Raw genomic sequence first — 25878 nt, 5'->3', positions numbered from 1 at the left:
GTGAGTAAATGATGACAGAATTTTCATTTGTGGGTGAACAATCCCTTTATATAATATCAATGTGATATTAAAAACAGTTTTTGTTTGGTATTTTTGTTGAGTATAGAGTTGAGAACAATTTTTGTTTTGTTAAATGGAATCCGAATCCTCAGTCAGCAGAGAAACGGTTAACTTCACGGCCTGTCAGACAGACTATCTGGAAAGAGCTGCGTTCCAAAACACTCGCTGCTCTTCACATTTACTGAAGCATTTCTAATAAAGCTTTTATGTGATTAACACAGTTCTTACAGATTGATAATCTAACTAAAAAAAACAAAGAAGCAGTGAGTGGTTTTGAAACCCTGCCTCAGTCCCACTACTGTCATGAACACACAGCGGCCGATACAAACTCCATACCTTTTTCTCTGGAGAAAACCTTAGAGGTTCTACAATGTACAAGTCATCAGGACCTACTAAACAGGGGAGAGAGGGGGCAGGTTAACGGAATGGTATGGCAAACAATAACACAAGCATGAAAGCACTTGCAAGTAGTAGCACAAGTTACACAGACACTTGAAAGTATTTTTTTTTTCTGCTGTTCTTCATGGGTGCAACTGTTATTCAATTGTAATCCGCCTTGTGGTGTCCTATTTCACTCTGGTTTCATTGCCAACAAAGTCTGCATGTGGTAACCATGGCGACAGCATCAACTGTTAGCATAATGCTGTCATTTGTGCGCATTTGAAAGTCAAGTTTGATTTGCATATCTGTATATGCAATACTTAGTAATCCATTAAATGTACCACATTTTTCCACTGTTACTACTTGCAAATGTCCAACATGTGCCAGCCAAAAGCATCATGTGCTAAAAATATCCAACCTTTGCCTTATGAACACAAACCAGTGATGAGCTCACACACTCCACACACACACACACACACACACACACAATGCTGCAGCAAATTGTGAGAGGAAAAAATAGCAGGAAGAAATGGAACAAGAAGCACAGGAAGGATCTGTTTAAAGTAGCGAAGACGGTTCAGTTTATCCGGCTGAATTTGCAAGTTTTTCACATTAGTTTCTCTTCTGAACTGTTCTTACATATTAGAGTTGTCATTTGAATTCAGATTTGAATCAAATTCATTACTGCATGCATCACTTACAAATTAAATTATTGAAAATTACATGAATTTATCATTTAAAAAAATGTGTCAAATTAATCAAATAACGTATACTGTGTGTAAGATTTAATGTATTTACTGTTACCTACGTTTTTGCACATTAAATTTAAATATAATATTTATTACATATTAACTTTATTATAGTTTTAAATATGTCTAAATATGGTGACATTGTCAATATGAAAAGTCATTCAATTACTTTGAGAATCAATACACTGTTTTCTCCAAGTAGCTAACTTTTTGTTACTTTTTTTTTTTAAATAAATTACAACCAATTAAAAGTTTTAATAGAGTTTTTTTGCTTAATACATCCCATATCTGATCAGATAAGACTGTGTCAACAACATTCAATTACAAATCACACTGTGCTCCAGTATAGGTCACACTGATATTGAATTATCGCCAGACACTTTGGAACCAGTGACAGCTGGACCCAAAACTAGATCAAGCTGTAATGTGATCTGTGTGGTATTTAATACAAAAGGTGTGATTCTTCTGAGAGCAGCAGCCAAAATGAGAGCACACAACGTAAGCCACATGTTGAGTGGAAAGGTGTGATGTTATTTGGTATTATCTTGGGTTTTCAAGCCGTGAGAAATGAATATGGTGGATTTGAGTCTGGCTGAAAAAGACACGGGATGTTAAGAACCAGAGCAGAGTGAAACAAAGTGAATTACATGAGAGAAGGGGAGGAGTTAGAGAAAAAGAGAGAAAGACAGAGAGAGCTCTGGCATCAAAGCCCTCCTCAGTGTCAAAGGTGACTCTTACCTTCTGATGTGGGCAGCTGAAATGACTTTGAACGAATGAGAGGACAAGAAACTCTCCGTCTCAGACTCATATCATCATATGAGGAAAAACACCTGAGAATGAGAAAGAGAGACATTAATCCTAAATATATTCTATGCAAGTGTCCAAATATAGATGTGAACTTTGGCAAATGCACTGCAGGAATGCAGGGTTCTTCTGTGCATTCTGTACATTAACCTTCAAAAGAAAAACAGTGATTTGTGAAATATTAATATAATACAAAAGCACTGTTTTTCTATTTGAATATGCTTTAAAATGTCATTTATTCCTCTATGGCAAAGCTGAATTTTACAGCATCATTACTCCAGTCTTCAGTGTCACATGATCCTTCAGAAACCATTCTAATATGCTGATTTGCTGCCGAAGAAACATTTTATTATCAGTGCTGAAACCAGTTGTGCTGCTTAACTTTTATGGATACCTTTTTTCAGAATTCCTGATTGATGAATAGAATTCAAATAAAAATCTTTTGTAAGAAAAATTATCAATTTTTGAATGGTAGTGTGTGCGGTAACATTGTCACAAAGGGTTAACTTCCAACTTCTGTGCTATTAAACAGGATACGTGTTACCAGCTATAAACTTGTCAACAGTTTACATAACTTCAACTAGCTTGCTCAACAAGATTGGTCCGCTCATCAAAAAGACTCATAAATCAATCTTCAGCCCATGTATTTTCAGTTGAGTCAGAAAACTGACTTCAGGGCCTCTAGAGAACTCCTTGCTGCAATCCTGAGAATGCGTTGTGTTCTTGTATTGCGTTATGAACGGTGTGTGTTATACCTCTTAGGGCTGGGGTAGTGGTTGCTCATGGGAATGGTTGAGCTGGTGTTGTGACTGGGTGAGCTCCTGCAGCACTGCATACAGAGCAGCAGACTCAGCGTCAGACACAGGATCAGAGACAGCACCAGGTAAATCTGCCTGTCAGACACCTACGACACACAGTAAACAACAGGCTTTAAATATGAATATACATTTTACTAGGTGGGCCAAACATTAGATGGGTTAGAAATGAGATGAGAAATGCATGTTTGTAGACCTCTCGCTGTAGCTGAGCAACTGTGGCAGACAGGTTCAGCATGATCCTGGTGGCATTCTCCAGCTGGCTCTGTAACATCTGTATAGACTCTGTCTGTTTCTGGTCCTAAACACACACACACACACACACACACACACAGACAGATACAAACAGTTATCCAAGTTATCCGTGTAAAAGACACTGTCCATGCTACAGTTGCCCCCAAAGTTGTCAGTTTTCTTAGCCAGAAAGTGTCCAACAACATTTATTTTGGATTTTAAAAGGCCCAGCTCATATTACTAATATTCTGAGTGACTGATAATAACCTGCTCTTCTGCGATTCTGGAGGTGTTCTGCAGTTTGATGATGGTCTTGTTGAAAGCCCGTTGCATCTCCTCCATCTGTTTACGATATCTGAGTGACATCAGAACGGATCAATCAGAGAATGTGGCCCACTATGACCATTTTAGGTTTGGTAGCGTGTATCTGTGTGTTTGTACCTCTGGCTGAGCTCCTCCAGGTATCTGCTGCTGAGGGACATGTTCATTTCTAGTGCTTTAATCCTGTTATTCAATCTCATGAACACCGATTCCTTCTGGTTGGAGCCGTGCACCGGATTCCCGTTGCCGTTTCCATTCCCGTGGCCCATTTCTGCCGAATGCTGCTGCTCTGCGTAAAACTCTCCGGCGGTTCGGTGTGGCAGCAGAATGTCATCAACAGTCTCCTCTTGTTGAGATAGAGAAGCTTCAGAAAGCTCTGGCTGGGAGGCCACAGCACTGTGGTGAGGATCTTCAACCCCTGCAGGTCTGCCGATATCCGAGGCCTCTGGAAGCGGGATGGGAAGTTCAGTAGGAGGTGGGATATCAGCGGGGCGAGTGTGGGTGGGCAACGGCTGAACCATCTGCTCTTTGGTGGCGATGGGGAGCTCCAGTTTGGGAGGGTCCGTCTCTGGGCTGTGGAGTTCAGTGGTGGTGGTGGAGGAGAGGGGAGAGGAGCCGGCACTGGGAGAGAGGAGGCTGCTGGTGCTGCTGACAGGTGTACGGGTTTCTGGGATGTCCACCAGGTACTGCGGACTCTGGTCTACGGGCTCTCCCGTGGGTAGGGACTCTGGGATGTTTTGGGTGGGGGTGTCGGAGAAGCTGTGTGGGGGAAGGGTGGAGGTACGGCTGGGCTCTAACAGAATGGTCTCAGGTGGGAGTTCCTGCTCTGTGACTGCAGATTCCCCACTGGAGGACTGAGGCGGAGAAGCCACGGTTTCAGTAGGGGAAATCCTCTCGGCTTGTGCCTGAGAGGGCCGCTCTGTTTCTGGAAGTTTCTCAGAGGGCGCAGGGGGCTCTTGGATTGGGGTGGTGTCAGGGAGGGACTGCTGAGGGGCGGTTTGAGTGTCTGTTTCGGTGTGTGTGTGCTGTGCTTTGTGGCGGCGGTCTCTACGCTGGCGCTGTAGTGCTAATGCTGCTGAACAGTAGCAGTAGAAGTGTTCATGCAAAGACGCCAAACAGGACAAAGTGGAGAGGTGGCCGCAGTATGTGGCACTCTCCCGCTCCCACATCTCCTCTAGTCTTTTCTCCTCCTCTCGCTCCTCCTCCAGCAGGGTCACCGTTGGCTGGGTGGCCTCTTCGTCCTCCTCAATGAGGATGACAATACGGCTATCCTCAGAAGGAGTTTCTGAAGGAGCCTCAGGAACAGGAACCTCCAAGTCCTCCTTCACTAGAGTGGGATCCAGCTCAAGAACATCCAGCCTGGAGATATGAAGACCAAGAATGTTAGTTGTCAAATCTCACATTTCATTTTCAACCAAGGTTGCACAATGTTTGTTACTTAGTTATGAGCACGACCACACAGAATGTGAGCTGCTCTGTTTACTGCAGAACTGAAATGCTGTCACAACTTAACTCCTTGTATGTTAGTTTTTTTTTTTTCTTTACAGTTCACCCACAGATGAAACATTTTGCAATTTGCTTGGTTATTTAATTCCAATTCCATATGACTTACAAGAACAAGAAAATAATAAATTCTATAACCATGACAAGGAATATCAATGAATATGGGCAAAAAACTAAATATGCAAAAGACTTTTTAAACAAAAACTATTAAATACGTTTTCATTAAAGCTGGAATAAAATATGGATAACTAGATAAAACCTGATAAAAAAAACCTACAGTCGAGGCCAAAATTATTAGAACACTAGTAAATACTAATGTTCTAATAATTTTGGCCACCACTGTATTACAAATGTTGCTTTGACAACTAACTGAAGGAACAGTAGTACAATTTCAAAAACTAAAACTAAAGTAAAAATAAATTAAAGCTATACAGAAATATTTCAAAAGAAATAAAAATAATAAAGCAAATAAAATTACTGAAACACAACTAAAAATAAAAATATTAATAAATATTTTAGAAGTGCATAAAAGTATTAACTGATAATATAATTATAACTATAAATAATAATAAAATATTCTTAACATCCTAATGATATTCATTTAAGTGAGCTGTTAGCTGCTGTGACCAGATCTTGAGAACCAGATCAGTCAAACCCAATTTTATAAAGCAGACCAACCAATTCACTAAAAAGATTTTACTCAAAAGAACCAAAGATATTTCTCTCATAAACAATGCCAAGCAGGGCATTAATGAAATTTTTTCAAATCAAAAATGTGCTTGTAAAAAAGTTGAATGTGTTGAAAAGGTATAAGGTTCATTAAATGAGAAAACTAAATACTCCTCTCTGAACTAAATATTTTTGGCTATTTTGATCAAGATTTTAGCTACTAACACAGGTTTTTTACCATGTTTAAATGCGCTCTGCATAATTCAGCAGAATGAGTCTGACTCTGAGCTTGGTTATGTGGCACCTACAGTTAATTAAAGTTTCATAAGCTCGTACTATATTAGAAAAAGGATTCAGTGGTTGATTTGGTATGCAAGCAAACGGTTTAAACCAGTCTGCGCTGGAATACGCTGACTAGCTCGGGGCACAGTATTGAGCAAGCATTTGGGGTTTTAATATGCTGGATGAGTAGGGTATGTGTGTGTGTGTGAATGAAACTCACGTAGAGGGCTGTTCAGTAGGTTCTGGCGTGAGTGTGGTTTCTGTTGACGCCTGGGTGACGTTTTCTGTCCCAGAGGAAACGTTTCCTGAAGCAAAATGAAAGAAAGAACAAATTTTGACAGTGAGAAAAGGAGAATATGAACATTGGTTTCCATACTGCCCTTTCACAACACAAAGAGGACTATTGTTCAGAGAAAAGCACCCAAGATTAAACACACAAACACAAATGAGCTCTTAACTAGCAACAGGTGATGATCTCGAGAGCCTGAAATTATATAATGCTTGGAATGGCTTAAATTTATCCAGACCAACAAGGACATCGAAGAAACACCGCTTTGGAATATCAGTCACTGTGCCACGATAGCATTTTCTGAATTCTTGTCACATACAGAGTCAGTCTTTATGACAATGAAGATTACATTATCTAGAAAAATGTGCATCAAAATTGGAAAGTTACTCTCTAATATGCGAGTCTGTAAAACTATAAGCCATGAGTGGAGTAGAAATCATCTAAAAGATTAGGGGGACACTTCATAAACCTTATTAGTCTGTTTCATGAATGTTAAATAGGGGACATAATTTTTCACCCACCTAGTTTTCTGAGGTCAGGTATCATATTATGATTACCACCTGTGCATTTCTTCAATTGAACAACCTTTTAAAAGCTATTAAAATATGATTACTGGCTAAAAAAAAGTGACTTTAAATGGCCAAAATGTACAGGAGGATGTTAGTCAGCAAAGACTAAAACTGCCAGTATGTTTACTCACAGTGGGAAGAATCGTTCATTCATTTTATTGGTATAAATTTGATCAGCTGATTCAATTTTGTGTTATTTTATATCAATAAACTGTAGTATGTATATTGGTATTATATCAGCTATCAATCACCAGTTTTTATCTAGATATTGGCCATTAAAAAGAACTCATATCTGTCAACCACAATCTAATAGTAAAAAAAAAAAAAAAGTCCATAGCATGCTTTCCTTTTCCAAACTTAATATAAACTTTCAGCCATCCACTCGGCTGCAGTCTCTCAAGGGTCACAGTAAAAATATCTTGTTAAACAGTCTTTTCTCTTTTAGCCTCCAAGAATGTTTATGGTCATGCTACAGAGAAGCAGGGTGTTTTTAAACTTCACTTCTGCTTTTAGGAAAGCCACGTGTGTTTGAACAGCATTTTGTAGCAGCTCTCTCTGGGCCTGCACGCACACACAAACACACCCTGGGAGAGTTTGATGCTGGCAAGCACAGCTACAGAACCCATCAAAGACGTGCTTTCACTGCCAGGCTTCACAGTTCCAACACTGTTGGCATGGTGACAGCCCTCACTAGTCACAAAGAGCTGCCAAGCAAAGAGGAGCAAATAAGTGGAGTCATTTCTTAGTACAGACTCAGGACAGGGTGATTTTATTATCTAAGCACAAGGCAGAGATCATGTCCATACCTTCCATTTCAGCTCTGTCCTCTAGCTCCGGTTTCCCTCCAAGCACGTTTGCTGCGATGTTGTTTACCATGTTCAGGATGGCGTCTAAAAGAAGCCAGAGGAAAATGTTAAAAATCTAACATTTATATGCATGGAACAGGGGTAAATGTCACACACAGGCTGAATTGTTTTCTATACTTCAGCTAAGCAAATGCAATGCTTGAATGATCATTGGCCAAAAGTGATGAACTTCTGATTTATGAAGTCAATCCACCAGTATGCTTATTGCGTGGTAGAACTAGTAGAACAATTTAATCTTTGGTAAATGTCATTTGGTTAGTTCTTCCAATTTTGTCTTATCATTAAATCCTGTTGTGTATACTGGCATTAATTAGCATTCTACTTAACCTCATAAATCCTCTAGTTAATGTGTTGCAAATCTGCAATAATTTAAATAACTTCCATATACTGTACATTTTTATGTAATATTCCACGTATTGAGCTTTGGTGAGGATTAACCACGTTAAACATTCAACTGCATGCGTTACAATGTTATTTTAGTATTATTTATATATTACTATAGTATTTATAAGTGAACTACAAAGTTGATTTAAAATGTATATTTTATTATGGCTTTATTTAATTTAATGCAAACAATTTGTAATTGTTTTAGTTAACAACAACAACAACAACACAGGTGTGTTATTGTCCTATTAAATTTACATTTAAACATGTTCCATTTACATACTGCTCCAACCTTCAACTAGGAAACAATCAACAAGGAAACGGATTTATCAAGAGTGTGTGTGCTTCGCAGAATGTGTGTGAAGAATAAGTTTTGATTTCACAAATTTTATAATGGATATTCAAAACAAGTTGAACAAGTTCAAAACAAGAGCTGAGAGCTGATAAAATGTAAAAACTGTAACTTGAATGCAATGTAAGTCGCTTTGGATAAAAGCATCTGCTAAATGCATAAATGTAAATGTAAGTTTTAAAAGAAAAATTGGAACTGAGGCAGAGGGAACACACCTCCTTGAATTCTACAGTTAGTAAATTTTTGGCCACTGTAGCTTTGAGCAAACTGGAAAACAATCAACAGGGATTGCCGTGAGCAAAGTGTATCTGTGCAATGTGCAACTAACATGCACCCCAATTAAAAAGTGCCAATGTTGTTAACCACTTCAGTTCATAGTTAAACCAGTAGAAATGAATACCTGCAGGCATCTACAGATAAATATTCATGAGCACAAACAGAATATGGAGGAACAGCACATACTTGTAGCAGAGCCCAGCAGATTCTTCGACATCTTGTCCTCTGAGGGCAGGTAGCCGGGTGGGTAATCTGTAAAAAAAGACGTCTGGAATTAAGACAACAGCATGCAGGGCAAATGGACACAATACAGAAAACAAACAGATACAGTCTTGTGTCTAAATTAAATGATTCAATTCTGCCATATAGCATTGCAAATATCCATCTATTCATACTGTACTTTAAGCTTTCTGTGAGCAATCATTTAGAGAGATGATCTCACCATAGTCTTCATCCAGATACTCGGCTCTCTCTGACGTGTACTGAGAGTCAGCTATCTCATCATACTCCTCCACCATACTGGTGCCAAACACCCTGATATAAACAAAGATACACATGAGCAACACAAAGATCAGGTACCTGCAAGTATAAGAGTTGGGAAAAATGTAGAAAGAGCATAAGGATTAAAAACAGCATGGGAGGGACTGTTAAAAAAAAGTGACAGTGTGTTCCTGTAAAAACATGTTTTATAGCCCCCGTTCAATCCTCAAGGGCCATGTACGGAGGAGGTAGCAAGAAGTGGAAGAAGTGGAAGAAAAACAACATGAGATTTTCAGTGAAATGAGCAGTCTCAGAGATCAGAGGGAAGTAGGAATGTGGAATAAATGTTACTCTGCAGATTTGTACGCATTCATAAGGGTTGCCACATGATGCCTTATAATACAATTGGTATCATGTGGCTTGTAAAATAACAAAATGACCAGAAAGTGGCTTCTTGTGATTCCCAATTTGAATCTGTTAAGGTCAGAACTGAAAAGCTAACAAAATGTTTAGTACAAGTGTGGAAAGGATTTTTATTTTTCATCTCTATATCTGGCTGTAGTGCTTTGCTTGCCCGCCCCTCACAGTATATACAGTAATTTCCTTACAGTGGGACAATATGTCTCTCATAGAGTGCAGCCAGACCAGCCTCTTTATGGGCCTCCAACCAAGATTAAATCTCCTGCCAATGCAAATGGGCCTGAGAGGAGCCTGAGGCAGGATAGAGATCAACTCAAATCAAGAACTTTGCCTTTTGAAACTTTTATAAAGCCATGTGTCCTTTCTCACAGTCAATGAAATTTAAGGGGCAATGCAAGTACAGGATTGTAAAATCAGAAGCGACCTGTTTCTCATTATACCATAATGCTGCTGTGCAGTATGCTTTGGTTTAAAAAAATGCTTTTATCAGTCACTTTCTGAAAGGTCATGAAAACATTTTGTGCATCTCTCTGGATAATCATTTTTGTCTGTTAAAAAAAATAAAAATAAAAAAAAATTATTTCAAAATGAAGGAAAAAATTACTTCATATCATAACGCATAACAAAAAAAAAAAATTCCCCTCACAGTATGCATTAGTCCAGAAACTTTCTTCACGCATGTATACAAACGCCTGTTATACATATACTACCATTCAAATGTTTGGGGTCATTGCAACTTTTGGTGAAAGAAAGAAAGAAAAACTTTTATTCAGCAAAGGCACATTAAGTTGATGAAAAGTGATAGCAAAGGCATTTACGACGTTACTAATTTCAACTGTAAATAAATGCTATTCTTTAAAACTTTCAACATCAAAAAATAAAAATGTATCATAGTTTACACAAAACTATTCAGCAGCAAACCATTTTCAGCACTGATAATATTAAAATGTCTCTTAAGCAGCAAATCAGCATATTAGAATGATTTCTGAAGGATCATGTGGCACTGAAGTCTGGAGTAATGACTGCTGATAAAGTTCAGCTTTACCATCACAATAATAAATGACATTTTAAAATGTATTTAAATACAAAACAGTTCTTTTAAATTCAAAAAAATATTTCACAATATTACTGTTTTTACTGTATTTTTGTTCAAATGAATGCAGAGAGTATAAGAGCTAACGGTGAGTGTAAGAAACTTCAAAATTATTCAAAAACTCAAAATAAATGTATTGTCCCCACACTTTGGAATGGTAGTGTATTTGTACATACTGTGCAACACATACCTGCACTGCACTTTGAATGCAAAAACATCAAGGTTATATGTGCATAGGGGCATTCATATACTTGTGCAAAGTAGGTTTCAGGCATGTTATACACAGTATTGGAATTGTTTCCATTCTATTCAAGTAACATTAATTAAACACACCTGATCAGGCTGAGTGGACAGAAGTGTTCAGAGCCAAAGTGGGAGAGTAGCTCAACCTACAAAAAAATAAAAAAAAATAAAATATGATCATACAACAATGCTTATTTTAAAATTTAACAATGTTCAGTTTAGCGATGTCACAATAATGTCAAACAAAACTTAGCAAGAATGAAGTGCTGAAGTATTTGCAAAGCATGATGTTTCCCGTGTGAGTGGGAGAAAATATACATATGTTTTTTTGTTTTTCAAGAAAGTGTCACTGTTTTACAGCGTGTGATCCTGCCACCCAAATCAGCACCGACAAGGTCTAAGAGAGAAGAGCGCTAACCTTTATGTATTTGATGAACATCTGATGCAGGAGGAGAAGACAGGAGAAAGCGGAAACAAAGAAAAACAGAGGAAGATCAGTATAAAAGATTCGATTCATGCTGTAGCAAGTCAAGCATTTCAAACTGTTCTTGTTTGCTCTGCTTTCATGACTTGAGCAGCAGTACCAATGCAGGAGAAAACCAGCTAAGGCAAAGGCTGTAATTAGGAGCACAAAGTGGGAAATACAGCAGGGGAAAACAAGCAAACAAAAACACTGAAATAATAAGCATCACAAAAGTCAAGCAGAGCATGACAGAACAGGTTTAGGGCAGCTCAGTAATGGCAAAGTATTGTGGGACTCCTCAATTAGATCAATGACACCTCCTGACATATGTTACAGGTAATTATATAATAATCTGAGAACTCATAAATCAGAATGAGTGAGAAGAAAAAATGTAAATCGTACAGGGTACGTAACTGTTTTACCCAAAATGCTAATTTATTATTAAAAAAATGTCTTAGCGAATGTTAATGTGTTTCTACCCAAGCACTACCATCTCTTAATACACTGACATATATAGACACACCAAGCTTATAGGCAAATCTATAAAAGGTTATGAATGTGTGTATATTCTGCATAGTACATTACACACAGCTCTAAACTGAACAATACAGTCATGAGACTCTCAGGCCTGAGGGAAGGGTATGGCTTTCCTCATATGTCTAAACTGTCCCCCCTTTCTCTGCCTCTTATTCAGTCACCTTAAAAAACACACTTTGTTAATGTAATTCCATGTTATTTAGATCATAGGTGACAGAACAATCGTGTGTGTGATCCTTTTTAAGATGCTCATGTTTCAGACGTTATAGTTTATAGATACATGCACTAATGTCAGAGCACAGATCAGTGACATCACGCTCTTGTGTTTAATACTTTGATACTATTAAGTATTTAATATTTAATACTGTGGTGTGTTCTATCCCCAATATTCTTTTTTACAGTTTATTACATACATATATTTTTTTACATTTTCAGTTTAAATTTGCTAATTATTTAACATATTTCATTTGTCTACCCCGCTACTATCACAAAACTAGCTTTTCTTAGTGGGGCACTATGACAAAACATACTGTACAGTGATCAACCTTGCAACAAAGCGAGCAAAAACCATAATGAAACGCCCTTCTAAAATTTCCACTCTCAAGGAATTTTCACTATCAAGTAGCTTTGGGAAGAACAATTCATTTTAGCAAACTGTAGCGACTGGCGCCCCTTCTACCTTGACATATTTGGCATAGAGTTGCTCATCCAGAGGGAAACTCTGTACTGTGCGTTCATCACGGGCGTGAAAGGTGCCCAGCTTGATCCACTTACTGGTTGGATACCTGAATTTGAAAAACAATTTTTAAAGGAAAGGTTAAGTTGGTATTTATATAACGCAGTCTCCCAACCAGGCATGAAGTGATAAGATTTCAACAACATGCAATTTGTCACATAACGTGAAAATGTGGAATGACAATCAAAACCAACCACAACATATTCTATACTTAATGTGAGGCAGGATTTTGGACGAATTAAATTTCACTGCAACCAGTGAAATGTACTGTGGTTGGCCAGGACAAAAACTCAGTCAACATGGAGATCAGTCAACATATTGCATTGTGCCTGGTTAGGAGTGGGAATACTATGTACGTCTATGTGAGTGATGTTACCTGTCACTTATAGACACAAGGAAATCTTTTGGTGTAGAGGAGAACAACTCAAAATTTGCAATATCCAGCTGTTTCACCTGGATTGGCTCACAGAGCTCAATAACAAACCTGTATTTGAAGATTAGATAGAGGAAACAAATGGGAAATTAATTTAACATTAAGTAACTTGCTAACACAAAAACAACTAACACTGAAACAAAAGGCAATTTAATTCATTTATATGAATGCAAAGCAAATTTGTGGTGTTTTATTTATATTCTAGATGTCATGACTCATCACCATTTATTTTTTTAAGGTTTTTAAACCACTTCTTTTGCCTACACTAGTTCATTTTAGATGGTCTTACAGTGCAATAATATTACATGTAATTCGTGATGCACAATTACAGGGGGAAGTCGTGGCCTAATGGTTAGAGAGTCGGACTCGTAATCGAAAGGTTGCGAGTTCGAGCCCCCGGCCGGCAGGAATTGTAGGTGGGGGGAGGGAATGTCCAGCGCTCTCTCCACCCTCAATACCACGACTGAGGTGCCCTTGAGCAAGGCACCGAACCCCCAATTGCTCCCCGGGCGCTGCAGCATGGCTGCCCACTGCTCCGGGTGTGTGTTCACGGTGTGTGTGTGTGTGTGTGTGTGTGTGTGTGTGTGGATTTGTTCACTACTCACTACTGTGTGTGTGCACTTGGATGGGTTAAACGCAGAGCACCAATTTCGAGTATGGGTCACCATACTTGACAATACGTCACGACTTTACGACTTTTTTTTACTTTACAATTATAGTTATAATCAAGATTTATCACAATTGTTCTTATTTGATACATTTCTTTAGAAATCAGAATGATAGCACTTTCACATAAACACAAATTAAGACAAATCTCAACTCATACACAGGGTTTATATTACTTAATCTAGTTTCCCCCTATCATTTACACAAATAAGAAAATAGAGAGTGTAAAATCTATTTCTTCATTGTCTCTGAGCAGCTGCTGCAGTCTGTTTTTTCTCTTTATCTGCAGTGACTCACCAGATCTTGGTACTGCAGGGGTTCAGCATGTACAGATCCATGTTCTCCATCAGGATGGCAGATGTGCTCTAAAAACACAACACACACAATAAAACACACATATGTTAGACAATTGCTGATCTCAAACTAATCAATAACATTGCAGATGCAGGAACAAGTAATTAAAAGATTGTCCCATTTTATGCCCCTGGTGAAAATCCATCTATCTTTCTATCTGCCCCATTATGCTGTTTTGCAGTTTCTTGCGCTGTACCTTGGCCTCATTGTTGGCCGAGAGGATTTTGGCCCCACATTCGACAGAAGCGTAGTTATTCTTGAAATTCTTTTGGACCTTTTTGACTGGATGAGGGCTGCCATTTGATGAAGTGTGCAGAGACTGACCTGAAACCAACAAAACAGGGTTACATATAGATCCCCAGTCAAGTCTTTTGGCCTAGTATGAGAGTACGAATGTGTCATGCAAAGTGCACGTTGGTATGTTTACCTGTCAATTACAGCACTGAAAACAAAAGAACAACTTATCTTCATGCACATAGCATTCAAGTATGTATTCACTATCTGTAACAGATAACCCCCGTGAATGGCAAAAAAAAATAGTTTTTATCTCAGTAGCTGCTATCATGACCTTACATGACAATCTTTAGGAAAAAAAACCTATTCATTAACATTGTGCTGATTACAGCTTGCAAAACAACCTGAAAAAGCGACCTCAACATGTTGCAGACAATAATTTCGTTTTCTATATTTGATTTGACAAATTTGTTTTTCGAGAACATTCTAGGTCAAGCAGCCCGAGCTATGAATAGCACCAATCCTTACCCAAAATATTAAGGAAACTGATCAAATTTCAGTTGTGTGATACTGTGATACATAATCCTCACTTGAACCCAAATTCTATGTACTTGAAGAGCTGCTCTTTGAGAGCCCTCTAGTTTTATTGTGTGTACTGCACCCGCTAATTACGACAAGGGTCAATTAACATACTGTTAGCCAGTGGCTGTTAATTAGTTGACTTTGTGATTTGAATGTGCACACAGAGATGTGAAAAACCCAGATGCACTAAAGCAAAAGTTGAATTGTTTAGCTGGCCTGGAGCATGAGCTTAGAGTCTAGTTACTCTTTTTGCAGTGTACTGAAGCAATCCATTACAGTAGCTTACACGTGTGCATACTGGGTTATGCAACAGTCACTGAGCTCACCACTGAACCGATAAATGTGAGCAAGCAAAAAAAAAAGCTATTACTACAAGCAAGAAAAAGCAAGAGAGCGAAACAGAAATTCATGATAGAAAGAGATAAAAAGAAAGGAACAGCTCTGTGAAATCAAGCAGAAGTGTGTCCTAAAGGAAGTGCGTGTGAGTGTGCACTGATGCAGAAGAAGCACGGGGGCAGCCTGGCATACGATGATTCACTGATGAACATGCAGCTCTTGTGAGTGTGCATGTGACCCAAAGCCATCTCTTACTTTTCTTCTCCTCTACTTCCATCACTTTCTTCTTCCACTCATCAAAAGTGGGGATGTCCTCTTTACTGGGTACAGGAGGGTCTGTTGCTCCCTCATGGTCCACCACCTGAAAAAAACAAAGCATCATATTTTTATTACACTGAGCAAACCATAACCCAACCTTCCTTGGCCCTAAAACTGTGAAATGGCATTTTGGAAATTTTGTGTTTTCTATTTCAGCAGCATTATGCTGGGTAGCTACAGCAAACGAGAAATTGGTATTGGTCCAGAATATACATAACTGTAAATGAAACATCAAATATTATATTATTCTAATAATACAGTTATGAACAGCTTGAATCTTTTGAACTGTTTGAATCCTGAAAAAAATTACATCATCACTGTTTCCACAAAATACAGCACAACTGTTTTCAAATTCGATAAGAAATTTTTCTTGAGCAGCATATTAGAATGATTTCTGAAAGATCATGTGACACTGAAGACTGGAGTAACGATGCTGAAAATTCAGCTTTGTATCAAAGGAATACATTTCATTTTAAAATATAATAAAATTTAAAAAGTTGATTTAATTTGCAATAATATTTCTGTTTCTAACTGTATTTTTGATCAAATAAATGCAGTTCTGGTAAACATAAGAGACAGACCCTTTGGCATTATACATTTTACGCAAAAGGGTGGTCTTTCCTTCTATCTCCCCATCACTTTCCCTTTTTCTTGTCTCCCTTATCTCTATCCCTCTCTTTGTGTCTGTCAGTGCCTAAATAGCAGTGCTGAGTGAGCATTTGGTTGATTAAACATTTACAAGGCTGTCCTGTGGAAAACAAGCATGCTGATGCACTCTCTCAGCCTAACTCCCTCTTCTTCCTCTCCTCCACTCTTATGCTTTCTCTTCCACTTTCATCTTCTCCATTTAGTGTGTACGTGTCAGAGCAGCTTTACGAGAGAGGAGGGGATGTTTTAGCTCTGCAGATCACTAACAGCAGGGTGTGGAGAGGCTCAGTGGTAATCGAATACAAACCCTTTCACTCTCTACATAATAGGTGAAAAAGGTAAGGTAGGAACACTATGGGGTGCAAAATGTAGCGATTATTGTCATCATGCTCTTTTAGGTGGTGTACGCCAAGGAAAAACAAAACTATAAAATGTTTCAGGGCTTGAAACGGTCTTAAAATACAGACATTATAGCTTTTAGCTCCATACCTGAAGTATATCCGATTATATGTCATTATCAAGTATGGGATCATAAGTTGTTTAAGTAATATTTTTATTTAGCAAAGATGCATCAAACTGATATATATTAGTATGCAATCACAAGAATAAACTACCCTTTATTTATAATTACTGTAATATTACTGTGCAGTCTTGGCGAGCATAAAAAAACTAAACCTTTTGGTAGTTAATGTCTAATATGTTAAGACTGTATATTATATATTCATCTATGTATTTGTCAAGTGGTTTAATTATTTACCTTTTAAACTATTTAATTATTTATATTTGATCACTTCATTGTATTTTTCAGCACATATAATGTTCTATATACACATGAAACAGAAAATTCAATTTTACTTATTTTGATAATTAATACAGTTAACTGTTCATTGAACATTTGCCTCCATTTTCTAAAAGCATTATGCATTAGTCATATGTATTAAAGTGATTTTACCATATTTAATGGGGTTTAAGTAATGCAAAGCCTCGTGGGTATTTGCTTTCTCTCTCACTGTTAGAATTAACTAGCCATGTTAGATTAGTCTGACAAATAGCGTGTGTGTACCTGCTGGCTTTTTGTAGATGGAGGGATACTGGCTGTTTGCCCCAGCTCTGTGAGGTCCAGCTCACTCGGGAGCAGAGTGGCAGTCGGGTCAGCAATGGTCTCTGTACTCTGTACTCCCAATGTGGCAGACTCGTTTTCTGCTTGGTTCTCCGCATGTTCCTCTACAACACTATTAAGAGCAAGAAAACAGAGGAGAGAGAAGGTGGGGAAAGAAAGTGACCTTAGTATATTGCTACACATAAAAAAACTAAGTAATGCAAGTGACAAGCAAAACAAGAATTAAAAATGGTGCATCATGGCATTGTGAAAAAAAATTAAATGGTAAACCAAACTGCCAAAAATGAAATGAAATAAAAAAAGGGAAAAAAAAAAAACCAAGAGAAGACGTGGCTTGATGTGCCTGGAGCAGTTCCGTTACTTGGTTAACCATTGGTTACCAAGTCACCTGATGCAACGCGAGTACTGGAGTTACCGTAATCATGTAGCCGTTTACCTGTTGCTCGGTACTCACCTGGTGAGCGTGGTGCCAAGGGACTGGCTGAAGGGGGGCACAGAGCCCACCTCACACTGACTGGCACTAGAGTTCTCTACAGGGACATCAGGACGCGGAACATCTAGTCCACTGAAGGAAAGAAATCAAATGGGGTTTACACCAAGAAAAAGGAAAATAGAGAGGAATGGGAGAGGAATACTAATGGAGAGAGGGAGGGGGATAGAAAGGATAAGAGAGAGAAAGTAATCTGGCTCCACGTATGGACTGAACATTTGTCCAGGGTTCTATAAAAGGTTCTTGAAGTACTGGCTTATAAAATTTTAAATCGCAAAGTGATATTGTCTTTTTCGTAATACGTAAACGCTCCAAGTCCGGTGAAAACAAGTCATAGCGGACTACTAAAGGTGGTGAGATCCACTGTGATGCACTTGAAAAAAATATCCAAAGTAGGTGCCATATGATGTCCATGAAGTGATGATTGTATGCTTTTCTGATTCGGTTTAAAAGTTTGGATGCAGAAATGGATCACAGAAATGACTCGATAAGAAAATAAAATTAAATAAAAAAAATTAAACAAAATGAACGATATAACAAACATTTAAAGTTCCCACCCTCTTCTCTCCCAAACGGCTGTGCTTGTACTCACCTGGAGGAGCTCTCGGAGGTGGTGACTGAGGTAGGTGAGGCTGACTCTGGGCTCTTCTGGAGTTCAGCAGGAGGTGCAGATGGGTCTTCTCTGTGTGGGTCAGTCTGTGGGGGGGTTAAAGCAGCGGAGGGGTGGGCAGCCTGGTCCTCTGTGGCAGTGGCCTGTGGAGTTTCAGGGTCTGGCTGGGACTGGGAGAGTGGCGGTGCTGTTTGGGGCTGTGCAAGTGTTGGTGGTTGAGCTGACTGTTGTTGGTCTGATTGTTGGGAGCTTTGGGATTCTGGTTGCTGCTGCTGCTCCTGTTGTTGTTCTTCTAGCTCAGGGAGAGCCGACTCAAGCTGAATCTGCGGCTCGTCCAACACTTCTTCCAAATTCACAGTCTACAAATGACAGACACACAGATAAAGACATTAACAATTAAGCAACAGAAGAAGGGTTTGCTATTAAAAAATATCTTGACTATGATTTGGTTGCAGACGTGAGCTGGAAGAAGTCTGATTCTGGCAGTCAATCTTATTCATTTCCTCCATAAGGGAGTTGATTTTAAACTGAAAAACAGTTAAAGACAGACCCAACTGTGAGCTACAAGGTTAATCGACGGTATATGCTTTTGTTGAAGCCATCAGCCCGCATTATTTCAACTTATTTTTTAAAGGGATAGTTCATCCAAAAATGAAAATTCTGCCATTAATTACTCACAGTCATGTTGTTACCTTCGTTCATCTTCGGAACAAAAATAAGACATTTTTGATGAAATCTGAGAGCTTTCTGACCCTGCATAGACAGCGACGCAACTACCACATTCAAGGCCAAGAAACATAGCAAAAACATCATTAAAATAGTAAATGTGCGTCGAAGACTGACACGGAAGACAAGAAATAGTTGAATGAGGTCTTTATTTTTGTTTTCTTTGTGCACAAAGTATTCTCGTAGCTTTATAAAATTACAGTTGAACCACTGATGTTACATAGACCATTTTAACAATGTCCTTACTACGTTTCTGGGCCTTGAAAGTTTTAGTCAAGTTGCTGTCCATGCAGGATCAGATTTCATAAAAATATCTTAATTTTTTTTCCGAATATGAACGAAGGTCTTATGGGTTTGGAACGACATGAAGGGGAGCTATTAATGACAGGATTTAAATTTTTTGATTGAACTTTCCTTTTAAATGATCATGTTTAACAGTACATGGTGAAAAGTTACATAACCCATGATTATGCAAAAAATCTTCTCGAATCAGTGAATTGTGTTAAGCAAATTGCACCAAAAGAGCTTTTCAGTGCCCACCTACTCCCATGAAGCACTGCAAATGAGTCAGTCTCCCCAAGTTCTCAATCTACAATATTTGTATAAACATGCATATTTGCTAAATCTCTATGGAAAAATACTTCTGGAACCAAAAGCAGTCAGGCACTGGTTACTCTACGATGTTGTTCATAATGAACCAAATGTTTATTGCTTTTATGCAAAGAGTTTAAAGTCAAAGAAAAGCAAGTCAACTGAAATAAACATAAGATGTCAAATGTGTATGTCACATCCAAGGTTGAGATATGTAATAAAAGAAAACCGATAAATGATGGGTGGATTGCAATGGCACCTGTTTGTGCTTCTCTTCGTGCAGGGCGTCTTGTGAGTGCAATGATGTATCCTTTAGTGCAGCTCTCTCTGTCTCCAGACCCATGTCGTACGATGACTGAGTGTGTGTCGCCCTTTCCTCTTCAACCTAAAAGAGAAAATCAATGTTTCGTATGAGTAAAACATCTAAATAAAGAGAAAGAAAGGGTTACAAGGACAGTTTCTCACACAAACAAAAATCCGTTTGTGCTCCTCAGAGGGGTTTGGAATGACTGATGAGTGATTCTTTTAACAAAAGATAAGTTGACAGAACTGGCTTTGTTTCTATGAGGGTGGAAGAGACGTTTTTCAAGGGCAAACAGCTATCGTTCAAGTTTGGCAGGAGCAAAGAGGAAACACTTTTGTGACTGCCGGAGGGGAAAAAAATTTGCTGAAATGCAAAAAGGGTAAGTTTACAGACTCTCGCTTTAGCTGAACATTCGAATGCTTCTGTAACTTTAAAGATAGCATGCTAACACAAGCTAAACTGGGATTAATCAGTCAGCCACTGAGAAATATTGGAGAACCAGAAGAATCCACACCCCTATACAGCCTTGAATCTATAGGTTACACAAGAGGAAGGTCTTTGTTGGGGCCCCGGTCTTCAAGTCTCTTTATAGATTAGCCTGCTGAAAGACAGTGTCAACAACAGCCTGCACTTTGAATGAGGAACTATTGCACAACTTCAGAGGCTACTCAAACCTACACAACAGCCAAAGAATCACTCTTCTCTAAAAGTCAAATGTATATGATTCTCATTTCACCGGTGTAAAGGACACACGCTCACTAACATAAAAGAAGAAGAGTTCAACTGCTAGAAAGTCATTGAGGCATTTAGTTGGTAACTGCGTGGAGTCATTGTTTTTCCTTACCTTGTCGTCAGCCCCTGGTTCCTGCGTTGTGTAACTGCTGTCATCCTGTGCAGGGTGTCCTGGGCCAGAGGAGATCTCTTCTGAACAATAAACATGATGACAAGAGTGCCTGCAACACACAGAGACAAACGTAAGATTCTCGAACATGGAAAGGACCTACATGACCGACATAACCGCAAACCCCCATGCATATGTATCTTAAATGCAGGGAAACAAGAAAGAGGAATAACTCGGTATGCCGCGCTGTCTGAAACACGTCTCTATGCTTGTGCGCGCTTCGGGTGTATGAGAGTACAGCGCGCAAGTAACGAATTGAGTTCTGTTTCGTTTCTTCTTCTTGTGGTTTTAAATAGCTTGAATGTGTAAATTGGCAAATTAATCTGCGAATCACACGCCGAACGGTGGGGTCTGGACCTGGTCACGGATCAACTGCGATCCGTTTAAAGCCCTAGCCATGACAGATCAGAGCAATATTTTATTTACTAATTTAACATGAAATCATCAAATTGCTACTCCATATCAAATCGCATACAACGAAAATACAGAATAATTAGAGCAATCATTTACGCACAATGACAGAGCGTCATATCTATTAGGGGTTGACCGATATGTGTTTTTCAGGGCCGATACCGATTATTACAGACCAAGTAGACCGACAACCGATATATTGAACCGATATATATGTCTGGTGTAAAAATTAAAATGAATGTCAAAATTAAGAATAACAAGGGCTCTGACAAAAACGGCCTTCCCTAGTGTTGGTTGCACTTCTTACTCTTGTCTTCCCCCATGCATCCATCTACAATAAGGGTAATATATAAAGAGAGAGTTAAAAGTGGGGCCACTGTATACTTCATGATTAAGCCTATGAATACTAAATACTACAGCTAAACAGCTTGGGAAATGTAAGTATTTGGCTTCAATAATTTACATGTTAGAAATGTATGTGTAATAGCATAACCTCTCATAATTCTTCATTAATTATTTTCTGATGACTAAATCATAACCTACAAGTGGTGACAATTCAATTCATCATCTAATGCACATCAATTGATTAACTTAAAAAGCACAATGTATATAATAAGTGTAAATAATTTAATTGTCTTCATAGCTCCATTGTAGAAGTTGCGAAGAAGACCGCAACTATTTTAATGAAACTATAACACTAATAGCCTGTTATAGGCTCACTTGGTTCAATAGCCTATTGAAATGTCCCAATTTCCGTCATCCTAATCTTGGCCTATGTGACAGTAACTTAATCTTGGCCTATGTGACAGTAACTTAATCTTGGCCTATGTGACAGTAATTTCCATCAGTTTTCATTTACAGAGCAGTGCAAATGAAGCCATAAAACATTAATTTAATTTATCTTTTAATCAAATGAGAGTTGAACTATTTTTTGGCAAACAAATGGGTTTACTATTGAAATTAAGAAATAGCGTATTGTGTGATTGTTCTTTTAAACAAAAGTTGTAATAATTGTAGTAGCATTAGTAAATAAACCGAACTTTTATTTTGACGGGTTGCCATGAGGACCTCTTAAGTTTCTGTAGCCCATGTATGATATGACGATCGTTTTACTCAAACGAAACAGTCAAATGCTCATGAAGTAACTCTCAGAGCAGTTCTGGGGATGATGTTCATGCATTTATGTCCTCATTTAGTGACATGGCAGATGCGGAAAACACCGCGAGCGTCGCGCACTTCAGTGTGTGTGTGTGTCAAAACCGCGCGTCTGTGCCTTTCACATATACAGAGACACGCCGAACATGCAGAATTCATAATCCAAATTAATCCAAACTTTGACTAATTCCGTGACTCCGCGTTATACAGTAAATTCCATATGACTGGATTCCGCGATTCCCCCTGCGTTTCCCCCATCTCGGAAACCATAAATAGATAATATTGAGGTTTTTACAACTTCAGTGTAGTGGATTGTAATTTATTGCAACTTGAGCAACGTCTGCTGCTGCCTTTGAGAGATAACTGATGCGTGATGAAGCAACACCAGTCAGCAAGCGCTTTCGGTGTGAGAGCGCCTTTAGTCTTCCACGTTGATTGGTCGGACTCAACAAATCAGATGCGCGGTGGGCGGAGACTGCTCTAGGCCACAGAGTGGTGAGTTCCGACAGGCTGCATCAGAGCCAAATAGCGCGTTTCATAATTAAATAATTTTATCGGCACACCGGTTTTGAAAATGACCGATGCCGATTATCATAAAAATGCTTAATATCGGTGCCAATAATCGGCCAGATCGATAATCGGTCGACCCCTAATATCTATACACATTTTCCCCAGAATATTCCCGCGACCCGGTAGATATTCTTCCACGGCCCGGTAGTGGGTCGCGACCCGGTGGTTGGGGACCTCTGATCTAATGAATTTGATTGCTTTAGGGTTCACACAATACTTTTTAAAGTAGTATCAGGATTGCAGACCATTGCAATTCTATAACGTTGATTTCAATTATAAAATTTTAGTGTGCTGACAGCCTAACAGCTCAGGCCTTTGTACAATACTTTTACAAACACATCATTCTTAATTGTAATAGCAATTATGATTCATAATTTATTTATTTTATTTTTTGGCCATAAGGAAATTGTGAATGTAAAATACTGAGCAGGATTCAAACTTGCATGGCCTACATAAACATTAAGGCTCAATGCATCAGAGCATGTGCTCAAGAATTTAATTCATGTTTAGTTCTACTCCATAGACCATATTTGTGCTTGGCTAACTATTACCTCACTCTTCACTAGGTTGAGAAATTAACTGCATGAATGAAACGACCAGTTAATCATTACACAGATTTTACGTGGCAAAACACAACTGTAGAGACACATAAAAAAGGCCTATGATTTCTGTGAAGTAGAAAACACAAAATTTCCTGTACAACATGAAAAGTCACAGAATTGTTCAATTCAAAACTGTCAAGACAAAACTTACAAAAATATATTACTATTGTTCAATGTATTCTCAGAGTAATAAAAATAACAGTAGTACAGCTTAATAAAAAAGGAATACCACACAAAATATTTTTTCATGTTTTAAGTTATACTGTAATCCTCAAAAACTTGCTTTATTTAGTTTGATTATATTTTAAAACTGACGTTTTATGAATTTGTTTGATTGCCACAGTTTGATGATAGAAATTTGTATTAAATCATAAAACACAGAAACCAGAAAAATTAAAACAGAAAATGGGGGGCAAAAGTTATTTGGATGAAATAAAAGATTGCACAGGGCCCTATTATTGTTAATTTTAATAAATTATTGCGTTGCTAAAGTTGCATAAATTCAATTGATTAGACATTACATTGATTTTGGTTTACGTAGCCTATTAAACTTTAATTAAAATGTAACCATTAAAAAAATAAGAAAAAAAATTGAAAACAGAATTTGATAAAAAAAAAAAATTTAAATTTACATTGCCCTACTTAGCATTTCTATTCTGTGTTCAGCTACATTTAGCCAAGTTTATGCCACCTTGCAACACTCACACAGTCTGTTCAGTCCCGAAAACATGCCATGACACTATGCACCAAACTGATCATATATTCAATAGTCATCTCCTCCTAATCCTACCAGTTGAATTAAACCACCAGAGCAGATCCACACAGGAGGTAAAATCATGGCACAAATCTTGTCCTATGCATCTGCCCTCCAAAGAAAGCTGTCAGATGGCTTGTTGGAGAATGAACAACAGCTGGGGCTTGTCATTATACACACTCTCTGTCTCACTCTCGTTTCAGATGGTAACTGAGTAACTTGAGAGCGTCACCTTGACTAGATTTAGGAGTCAGGAGAACCTGTACACATGCAGGCTCATGTTAGCACACTGTCAGCACCTCGGCCTGTACGGTCAAACCCTCATTCAACGTTGGACATTAACCACTGTCAAGTGATTCCTCTGATGGGACTCTTCTCCTTATTATCAGGCCTTGTAATTAGGTGTTTACTTAAGGAAAGCATGTATATGGCCAAGTCACAGCAGTAAAGACACACCCACTTTAAGACATAATGAAACCGTTTACAATATGGAAAAATTGCAAAACGAGCCATAAATGACCTATTCTAAAATGATGTTCATAAGACAACAGAGGAAAAGGAAGGTTTTTACACCCCTCCGATTCTATATGTTATGACTGATGCATATGGATCTGAGCTAATGATTAAATGGGTCAAACCTTGAACACACACAAACCCACAAAGATATAGCATCCATATAGGTGTCACTATTGAGTTATTGAGCAACAATGTATATGCCTGTGGGTCAAATGCCTCAAAACAATAATGTCAGGGACGTCACATACAAATTGATAAACTACATTTGCCTAGGGCAGCTTAGTGAAGACGGCAAAATAAATCTATACATAGGCTGCGTTAACACTTGGCATTAACATGCGACCTGTATCCGGATGTTGCCCACATACACATTGAAAAGACAAGTGTTAACGCTCTTCTGATTGGAATGTTATCCGATCAGCGAGTCCTAGTCCAGAGGTAGTCGAGGACGCATTGTGATCGTATCTCAATGCAAAGTAAACACAACCCAGCCATAGTGTCCACACCCTCTCTCGCAAACGGTCAAAAGAGAGAGGCCGTGGAGCGCTAGGTAGACTTGTACAGTTATTTTCCTTTGTTAAATGTCCCGTGACTAAAAATGGTTTGCAAAAGAAAACCCACTACTTCAGGTGGACTTTGCACCAGGGCCATCCTTTGCAGACTTATTTAAATATTGCGTGGGAACGACAGATCCGATCGGTTATCCAGATAGAGAAGTCCGCTGATGTTGCCAAGTATAAACACACCGTGTTCTAATTGACTGACGAGCCGATCTGCTTGATCGGATCACAGTAATCGAATGTTAATGCCAAGCGTAAACGCAGCCAGAGAGAAAAATGCACTAAACTAGAATTATCAGTTTCAAAATACTTTTAAATATACTATTAACTTTTGTATAGCACATTTTCAGTTTTGCTTTAACAGTTGTATATGTCATATATGTATTAAACTGTTGCATCCAATTGATTTATCAACAACTTACACAATTTTTAAGAATGGAAAAAGGAATCTGCTAAACTGCTTTTGAATTT

At 38.4% G+C, this 25878-nt stretch overlaps 1 protein-coding gene across 3 annotated transcripts in view; it reads right to left on the bottom strand.

The window, feature by feature from the left end:
• LOC306843448 (SUN domain-containing ossification factor-like) overlaps positions 1-25878 on the bottom strand; it is a 53795-nt gene that overhangs the window by 5437 nt on the left and 22480 nt on the right. Inside the window, exons 2-23 of one of the 3 annotated variants that reach the window (XM_079374963.1) lie at positions 20783-20891; positions 19894-20019; positions 18300-18676; positions 17672-17782; positions 17161-17329; positions 15387-15492; positions 14176-14303; positions 13923-13990; positions 12903-13010; positions 12470-12575; positions 11209-11229; positions 10881-10936; positions 8997-9088; positions 8741-8806; positions 7483-7566; positions 6039-6123; positions 3485-4723; positions 3311-3398; positions 3006-3110; positions 2750-2898; positions 1929-2020; positions 397-452 (exon numbers count right to left, since the gene is read on the bottom strand). In XM_079374963.1, coding sequence (XP_079231089.1) covers positions 397-452; positions 1929-2020; positions 2750-2898; positions 3006-3110; positions 3311-3398; positions 3485-4723; positions 6039-6123; positions 7483-7566; positions 8741-8806; positions 8997-9088; positions 10881-10936; positions 11209-11229; positions 12470-12575; positions 12903-13010; positions 13923-13990; positions 14176-14303; positions 15387-15492; positions 17161-17329; positions 17672-17782; positions 18300-18676; positions 19894-20019; positions 20783-20891 — 3541 coding nt within the window. The remainder of the gene's footprint in view (positions 1-396; positions 453-1928; positions 2021-2749; positions 2899-3005; positions 3111-3310; positions 3399-3484; positions 4724-6038; positions 6124-7482; positions 7567-8740; positions 8807-8996; positions 9089-10880; positions 10937-11208; positions 11230-12469; positions 12576-12902; positions 13011-13922; positions 13991-14175; positions 14304-15386; positions 15493-17160; positions 17330-17671; positions 17783-18299; positions 18677-19893; positions 20020-20782; positions 20892-25878) is intronic. The other 2 variants (XM_079374965.1, XM_079374964.1) reach the window with 2 other exon arrangements.

This window comes from Barbus barbus (genome assembly GCF_936440315.1).
Source record: "Barbus barbus genome assembly, chromosome: 24".
Classification (NCBI taxonomy): Eukaryota; Metazoa; Chordata; class Actinopteri; order Cypriniformes; family Cyprinidae; genus Barbus; species Barbus barbus.
Note: the sequence above shows the minus strand (reverse complement) of the source record. Positions and strands in the feature narration are given on the sequence as shown.